We start from the raw sequence: 9,551 nt of genomic DNA on the forward strand, positions 1-9,551 counted from the left end.
TTTTGCTTTGTTTTGCTTTTTTTTTTTTTTTTGAATGTCCAGAGGACCAGATTGAACTTTTTTTGATTTTTCTACCTGGATTATTGAGCATGCATCAGGATATGACCTCTACTCTTCTTTCTCTTTCATACTCTTCATTCATTAGCTCCTCAAAGTACTCCTTTCATCTTCTTGTCACACACTCCTCACTTGTTAGAACATTACCATTCCTATCTTTAATAAGCCTAACCTGCTGCACATCCTTTCCAGCCTGATCCTTCTGTCTTGCCAATCGGTACAAGTCCTTCTCACCCTCGTTAGTGTCCAGTCTCCCATACAACTCATTGTACGCCCTCTGCTTTGCCTTAGCTACTTCCCTCTTTGCTCTCTGTCCCATCTCCTTATATTCCTGTCTCCTCTTTTCAGTCCTCTCACTGTCATTATTTTTCTTGGCTAATCTGTTTCTTTGAATGGTGTCCTGCACTTCACTATTCCACCACCAGGTTTCCTTAACATCCATTCTCTGTCTAAATGACACACCAAGCACCTTCTTACCTGTCTCTCTAATTACTGTTGCTGTAGTAGCCCAGTCATTTGGAAGCTCTTTCTTACCACCCAGAGCCTTTAACAGCTCATCTCCGAATTTCTCACAACATTCTTCCTTCTTCAGCTTCCACCATTTGGTCTTCTTCTCTGATTTTACTCTTTTTCTCTTCTTCACAACAACAGTCATTCTATACACAGTCATCCGATGCTGTCTGACCACACTCTCCCCTGCCACAACCTTACAGTTTCCAATCTCCTTCATGTTTCCTCTTCTACACAGTATGTAGTTGACCTGCGTACTCCTTCCTCCACTCTTATAGGTCACTCTATGTTCCTCCCTCTTTTGGAAATAGGTATTGACTACAGCCATTTCCATTCTCTTGTCAAAATCCACCACCATCCTCCTGTCCTTCCTGGTTTCTTTTTATCCCTGGGTATACTCTTTATCACTTCATCCAGATCTTTCCAAATTGTATATTTCTCCTCCCCATCACATCCAACCTGTGGAGCATAACCACTGACAATGTTTAGCATCAGACCTTCTACTTCTACCTTCAGGCACATCACCCAACCTGACACTCTCTTCACCTCTGCTACATTCTTTGCCAACTCCTCCTTCAGGACCTCCCCTACTCCATTTCTCTTTCTATCCACACCATGATAAAACAGTTTGAACCCACCTCCAATGCTGCAAGCCTTGCTGCCCTTCCATTTGGTCTCTTAGACACATAAAACATCTACCTTTCTCCTCTGCATCATGTCAGCCAACTCTCTACTTTTGCCTGTCATTGTCCACACATTTAGAGTTGCAACCCTCAGTCCTACATTCTTGACTTTCCTCCTCTCCCTCTGTCTCCTGACACGTTTCCCTCCTCGTGGTCTTCGACTAACAGTAGCCCAATTTCCGCCGGCACCCTTTTTGTCAACAGCACCGGTGGTGGTTGTTCTTAACCCGGGCCTCGACCGATCCGGTATGGTTTCATTTTGATGAACTTGCATTATGGTTTTGGCAAAAATGTTTTACATCGGATGCCATTCCTGACACAATCCTCACCATTTACCTGGGCTTGGGACTGACACAAGAGATACACTGGCTTGTGCTCCCTAGTGGTTGCACGCATCCCTGACACAATAAAAAGCCCGACACCAACTCGGCCCACACATTAAGCACATTATTACGGCCTGGCATGGTCTGAGTCCGGGTCGGGTGGGGTCGGGCTTTGGGTTAGAAATGACAGCTCTACCTCCAGATAAACAATGGACTGGGAGGGTACAGCTGAGCTCTTTTCCCAATTTATGGAGAAACCCAGACACAACAGGTGTGTAGCTAAATTCCTTGTTTGCTCCTCTGTCTCTTCTCTGGACGGGGTCAGCAAGAGCAGGTCATCCAGATAAAAAATGATTCTCATCCCCACCGTGCCTAAAGGCTGCAGAGCTGTTTTCACGCACCTGGAGATTTAATGTGCAGGGGGCGAGCGAGTACCCGAATGGCAGACGGTTGTACTCATACTGGACTCCTTGGAAGCAAAAACAGACATTTTCTATGTTTCTGTATGATTGGAATGTAGAAGTATACATCTCTCAGATCGACGGAAGTGAACCAGTCATTCTCACGTACACACTCCAACACCCGCTTGACTGTGATGATGTGAAATTGCAGTTTCATGATAAATCTAGTAAATAAAGACCGATCTAGGATCGGTCTCATCCTGCCTGTCTTTTTCGTTTCAGGAAGTACCAGGAGTAAAACCCAACTTTCTCCTTCCTGCAGGGAATCCTGGAAATAACGTCTTCCCTCAGGAGTTCCCTTATTTTTGACTGGAGAGCCACACCCTGTTCTAGGGATGGCAAGGTGGTCTCTAGGAGCCCATTGAATCTCGGAGGTGTTGTTGCAAACTGCAGCATGTAGCCCCTGCTGATCAATCGTTCCATGCATTTGCTCATGTGACATAAACACCTCCATTCTATGCTGCACTCTGAAAGCGGCCACGCGTTCACGTTTCTTGCTGTGTCTCAAGTGGAAGCCCCTGCTGCTGTCATCCCCAGAAGTGTGTCCGGGGTGACCCATGGGGGGCTTAGACCGAAAGGGCTGTAGATCCACTTCAGCATAGCGGTCTACACATGGCCCCACAGCTGGGAGGCCAGACCCGCTGAGTGCGGGAGGTACAGGCACGCACCGCTTAGGGGAGGGCTCACGCTGTTCCTCATCCACACTCTCATCCACTGACAGGTGGGAGGAAGCCGCTGGAGGGAGGAAATATTTTGTCCACACACGCAGCCCTCTGTGCTGGCATAGGCTCATATTTGTGCAGTTTGGGAACCATGAAACCATGGCTATGTTTAAACGTCTGTTTAAAGGTCACCATTTCACTCAGTGTGGGGTGTGTGTGTGAAGAGGACACAACAGAATCAATTCAATTTGACTGCAATGAGGGTTCTGCTCTTTGAGTTATGTTGGCATTTTATTTCAAAACTTTCAACATTGTGAACACACAAATCCCCCTCAACACATCATTTCTTAAGGCATCTCTGCTGTGTCTCCTACTGTGGATTGGACCAGGAACACACCCCCTGGCAGTCCCTGGAGCCCCTCTTTGAGCCAGGCTGCTGTGGCCGGGTTCTTGAGGCAGCCAGGGCACTTGGAGCTCGGGACGCTGACGCTGTGGCGGTTGAGAATCCTTGATGCTGACATTGGTCCCTGCAGTCCCACCACTGACCAGGAGCATGAGAGACTGGGGTCCAGATGAGGCCGCACCACTTGTTCCAGCGCATCTGAAGAAAATTGCATCTGATCCAACACAGACTAGAAATGGGGGCTGAACAGTCCGTCCGGACTTATGGGCCCCTCCAGCAGCTGTTTTTTCATCTCTTCAGGGATAGAGAGAGAGAGGTGGAGCCACATCTGACGCTGGAGGACAGTCGCCCAGGAAAGGATGCGGGACGCGCAGACTGCCTGAGCACCGCATAAGTTCAAAATGGTGTCAGTTGCATTACAGAACTCGTTCTGTTCCTCCGATGAAAGATCCCGCTCCTTGGCATTTTTGGACATGCTAAAAGCCAGCATGGCCACATTGTTTGTCACTGCGTCTGCCTGAGATGAGCACTGATGCATTTGGTCCATGTGTCTGGCTGTGGGCTGATCGCAGGAGGATGAGGGGGTGGGCCATCGTCCAACGTGCTGGCCCATCCTGACCCCAAAAACAGCCATCAGACTTGGCTCCAGAGGTGGCACAAGGAGGAACCCCTTGTCAGTGAGCTCCTCCACCTTCGAGATGGGTGTGTAGGTGGATGCAGGTGCTTTCAGCTTCAGTTGGGTCGACTGCTGTTTCCGCCAGGTGCACCCTCACGGCTGGGAACTGGGGCCAGACTGGGTCTTGGCAGCCATAGTGCGGGGTGGCAAACCTTCCTGCCAGTTCATTTTGGAGGAAGTGGGGCCAGTTGCTCAGAAACAATCAAGATCTCTGGCTTTTATCACTTTCTGAATTATGTCAGACAAAGCGTGCACAGGCGCATTGATCACTCAGAGGGAGGTGGTTGCCAACCTGATGCCTGGAGGTGCACCTGCCGCTGGCAGCTCTGGCCCTCCCACCTGGGAGTGGGGAGCGATGCTGAAAATTAAGTCGTCATCGGAGGCAGAAAGTCAGAATCCTGCCTTCGCATCGAAGAAGTCGAGGGCCTTGTCCAGCAGGTAGCTCACTGAAAACTGGAAATGTCCCTCATCTGGAGCAAAATTGGCCACCTGGCGTCGCTTCCCCTTGCGCAAGAGAAGCTTACAGCACAGGCATGAAGCCTGCAGTGTCAGGGCTTGACCCATGTGTTCCACTCCGAGACAATCTTTGCAAATGGCATGCAGGTTGGAGCTGAGCATAAACCGCATCCCACAGGCCAAACACAGGCGAATGACTCAGCTGGACATCTTCTGCTCTTTAGAGTTCTTGGTGCTTGCTTACTGCTTGCTGAAGGAAAATAGGGAACTGAACCCCGATCTCAGAGCAGTTTATACAGACCGGGGGCAGGGCCCATACAGTAGGTGGGCGTGGACTAGTGTTTTCAGTGCTGCGCTGCACACAAAGGTAAAACCCACTAGCAATAGCCTTAAATGGCGAAGCCTATATAAAATAGAACTGTCAGAGTTTCACCTGCCCACGAGCTGGCTGACAGCCAGGTTCTGCTGAGGATGATTAAGCATGTAAATCAATTTGTTCTGTGGCGTTAAAGCTCAAACTCAGATTGTTTACTCTACTCAGGACTCTGAAACTCAGTTTAAAGCTCAGTCTTGGCTGGATTTAAAAACATGGAACATTATTAGGTGATAGCTAAGATATAGATAAAAGCTAAAAGTAGCAGTATGGTAACTTCAAACTAAAAGCAACAGAAGAAAACAAAAACAATTTTCTGAAGCAGGTTTCAAAGAGAACAATTTTTATGAAGGATTTGAAGAGAGCCTATTTATGAGAAATATATTTGCAAATAAAATCAAATATTTTGAAAAGTTTAAAAGTTACAAAAAAAAGTCAAAACACTTGAATCCTAATGAGCTGGCAAGAATTTCATAACACTCTCAAAACTGAACGCTTATTGATTACGGGCCACCATCACCCTCGTGATGACACACGGAGAAGCAGGTAAAGATGGATGGATTACCACATAATGCAAAAAGGACTATAATGTATTAAAGATTTATGACATTTGAATGAATTCTTTGGAAATGCCCATGACTGAAGACATTTTAAACATTAATTTGTGTCTTTGTAGTGACTCTTCTTGAACAAATCTCTATCAGTTTGTGACTACAGAGTGAAGTTGCTTCTGCATACATGTTTAAACAAGTCAAATTTTTAAAACTACAAATGCTTTTATTAGAACTGTTACATTGCTGTCAGTTTTGCATTGTATTACATAGCTGTTTCATCAATTAACATAACATTCTGCTACCATTTTACAATAAGGGTACCTTCAGAAAAGTTCATTAATGATTTTTTAATTAATTCAACCTTTATTTAAACAGATAAGTCAAATTGAGCCTCAAAGACTCATTTACAAGTGAGACCTGTTTGGACAGACAATAAAAAGTGGTGAAAAATAAAACATAGGGTTTGGAGATTAAAAAAAAATCCTAACACGCTCTTAACCTCTATTTGAAGGTCAACAGTGCGATAATGAAAAAAAAATCTCGCACATGAGCACATAATGATGCCGACACTGGGGGACAAAAGGGTGATGAACAGCCAGAGGCAACACGCAGAGGCACTGCATAGTTCAGATAAAATCACTCAGTTCAAATAGTTCCCTCTGGAGAGATCCGTGCACACTCGGGGGGGTGCCGTTGACGACCAGAGACGAATCCCGAGTCCTGAAATGATGACAGAATGTTTATTCAGCTGGACTCCTCTGAAAAGTCCATGGAAATTCCTCCGTAAGAGGTGGAGGGAGGGATTAGAGCATCAGGTTTACAAAACTTTCCAGGAGGGTTGAGATAAAATGGCCTGTCAAGGCCAGTCGGGGAGCTGAATTCATATAAACACAATTGTTTTGGGGACAGGCAGAACTTTAATGACATCTACCTTGAATCTGTGTCAGTCCTCTGTTCCGAAACGTCCAAATTAAATGACCATACCAATGAAACGTGCCTGAGAATAATCCCCAAGATCTGATCCATTCTGCCAAGAGTCTGGGTGCTCGAGGCACGAACCAAGCCATCATATAAGGCAGGCAGCCTGACCAGGTCAGATTTGCTGCAAACAACTTCCTTGTTTGTTGATAGACCAGGAACCAGCCAAATCCAAAAAGCAGGAACCAGTTATCATAAATTCAATTATAAATGTGTCCTTAAAATCCACAGATTACAGCAGAGATAGACTTCAAGTCTTCCAAGTCGATGAGATATCCAGCTGTGTGCGTGCCATCAGGGCAAATCGGCTCACCTAAAGCCTGTCTTCTCTTCAAATAAATGTTATCAATTGTGTTGAGGGACCAACTGACCAAATCCAAGTCCATAGTTATGATTTGGATGATTTGTAGAAGAGAGGCTCTAAAGCAGTTTCACAGACAGAAAGAGCAAAAACAAAGTGGAGAGAGAGAGGAGGAGATGTCCGCCCTTGACAAGAGCAAGTGTTGAGATTGTAAACACTTTATAAAAATATAATAAACATTAGTAAATACCATAACTTCTGGACTATTGAACATACCTGAATATAAACCGCACCCATCCATCCATTCATCCATTATCTTTTGCCCGCTTCTTCCATTTTGGTTCACGGGGGTCGCCGGTGCCCATGTCCAGAAATCACTGTGCAAGGGGCGGGGTACACCCTGGACAGGTCTCTAGTCCTTCACAGGGACACATAGAGACAAACGAGACAAACAACCAGTCACTCTCTCTCTCATCGAGGGACAATTTAGAGTTACCAATCAGCCTAACATGCATGTTTTTGGACTGTGGGAGGAAACCGGAGTACCCGGAGAAAACCCAAAACCCACAAATGCGCAGAGAGAACATGCAAACTCCACCTAGAAAGGCCCCCGGACCGGGATTTGAACCGAGGACCTGCTCTCTGAGAGGCAGCAGCAGCTCTACCAGTTGCGCCACCGTGCTGCCCTAAGCCGCACTCACTAAATTAAAAAATTAAAAATATTTTGTACATAGGCCGCACTTGTGTATAAGTCACAGGTGTCCATGTTGTAACATGAGATATGCACACAGAAAGATTTTTAAAACTTTTAGTTGACTAGGTACCAGTAACATGCACAAATATATACAGTAAAAGTTTTTTCTGAATAATGCCTGTAACACGGCTGGTTAAAAATAACAATACAGTATCCTACAAAGAAGTAATTGATCACTATCTTCATCTTCCTTCTGCGCACTGCTCTGCTGTCCTCTTCATCACACAGCTGCCTTTCGAAACCCACTGGTGATCCTCCAATTATCCAAGCCTCCCACCAAGCTCAGAGTGCCACATAATGCATGGTTCACACTTATTTCGCAAATATTTCAGGGAGAGGAGGAGAGAACGGGGAGGGGTGGAAACAAAATCCACCCCCGCTTCTCGCTGTGACCTGTTCGGTAATTTCATTGGTCAGATTTTGTATTAACCTTTATTTCTACAGGTAGTCTCATTGATTCACGAGGACCCACCCCCCAAGAGAGACGTGTATTGGGCAGCTCTGTGAACTCCTGGGTGTGACAAGGCTAAATGTTTTGGCAGCGTGAAGCTTGTTAGCCCATCAAATAGAAAATCCATAAATTAGCCGCAGCACTGTTTAAGGGTTCAAAGCGTGTGAAAAAAGTAGCGGCTTATAGTCTGAAAGTGACGGTATTTATACACTGAAGCAGAAATCATAATTGTCTGAATTTATAATTGTCCTTTTTATCCATCTTAACTCAACTTTTTATCTAATGCACTATAACTGCTTATTAATGGTTCATTAAGTGTTTCCAGCTCATTAACAACTAAATATTAGCTATTTATTAGTTATAAATGTATACTTGTATTAAATTGCTGATAGAAGTGACCCCAGGCTGCAGTAGAAGTGCTCCACCTACCAGTCCTTTCATAATAATATTATAATTCTTTAAACCAAGGCCTTTCAAAGAACTGTCTACAACATGGAAGATAATGATTGTTCAGAACATTTACTGAGAACTCCACTTCATAACGGCTGGATAATGGCAGCCCAGATTCAACACTGTGGTATCTCTGTTTTTTTTGTTCGTAGGTCTCTTGGTGTTATGTACTTCACCTATGGCATTGTGTTTGCCTGCGGCTGCTCCTTTGCCTACCAGCCCAGTCTCGTCATACTGGGTCACTACTTCAAGAAGCGCCTGGGTTTGGTGAACGGCATCGTGACAGCTGGCAGCAGCATCTTCACCATCACCCTGCCCTTCGTCCTGTCCGGCCTTCTTAGCAAAGTGGGCCTGCAGAACACCATGCGTATTCTCTGCATCTTCATGTTTGTGCTGATGCTGGCCAGCTTCACCTACAGACCCCTGCTACCGGTCAAACCCACCAATTCTCGATCCGGAAGTTTCCGCATGAGTTCGATATTCAATGGGAACATCTGGAAGTCTGTGGGTTATCGCATCTGGGCTTTTGGTATACCTGCAGCCCTCTATGGATACTTTGTACCCTATGTTCATCTGGTGAGTTAAGTTTTTCCCCTCATTTGTGTTGATTGTGTGAAGTTCTAGGGATTTCTTTGTGATCAAGTTAAGGGCGATTCACAGATTTCAATTTTTTCACGAGCGTACAAAACAAGACTCTTTTTGGAGACCCCTCCCCAAAAGTGTACAGAAAAATGTTGAGTACTTACTTACCTACATTTTTACAGCTGAAGGTAAGATGTGCTTACAAATGAAGTGGGGGGCGGTGTCTGTCAGCAACAGTGGGTTCAGTGACAGCTGTGCAAATGCATGGCTTGTTTTTGGTATTGTAGTGAACTAGGCCTGAGGTCAAGTCCTGACCTTAAGGACCTTATGGGACAGAAACTGTCATTTCATTGATTTGAATCCAGAAATACAGGTTGACCCATCCTGAGACTTTCTTTCTTGAATTGATCAAGTAAAAGAACTCTCTTTTCTATTATCATTACTATTTTACAAATGTTTTGATAATCAAATTGTGTTAGTTCAAACAATGTTTAAATGTTGAAGTGAACTACTCATTTTTAAATCAACTGTGAAACAGTAATAATGATTGTTAATCCTCATTCAAAGTAGAAATCAGGTTAATGATGCATTGTCTGATTTTCTGTCTTCAATGAGCAAGTGTGTAAGTTGGTCAAAGTTCAAGTTTCGGTCAACTGCAAGTTTACTGAAAAAGAAATGTCATGTTTAACTTTTACAGCAAGATACTAGAGAATTGACTCCATGAAGTCTGAGTTCTTCATAATATCTTCTGTCTGTTCTTAAACAATCTTAATCTTTTTCCTTGACTTTTTAATAACACCTTACATCACAAAACACACCTCTGTTTTGGTCCATCGACCAATCAGAAACTCCCAAATGAACCGGAAATAGAGCTCTT

General features: G+C 44.7%; 1 protein-coding gene across 1 annotated transcript in view; it reads left to right on the forward strand.

Annotated features, from left to right (window-relative positions):
• slc16a10 (solute carrier family 16 member 10) overlaps positions 1 to 9,551 on the forward strand; it is a 103,888-nt gene that overhangs the window by 45,149 nt on the left and 49,188 nt on the right. The window contains exon 3 of the mRNA XM_037685240.1: positions 8,245 to 8,668. Within this exon, the coding sequence (XP_037541168.1) occupies positions 8,245 to 8,668 (424 nt within the window). The remainder of the gene's footprint in view (positions 1 to 8,244; positions 8,669 to 9,551) is intronic.

This window comes from Nematolebias whitei, chromosome 12 (genome assembly GCF_014905685.2).
Source record: "Nematolebias whitei isolate Nwh7 chromosome 12, NemWhi1, whole genome shotgun sequence".
Lineage (NCBI taxonomy): Eukaryota > Metazoa > Chordata > Actinopteri > Cyprinodontiformes > Rivulidae > Nematolebias > Nematolebias whitei.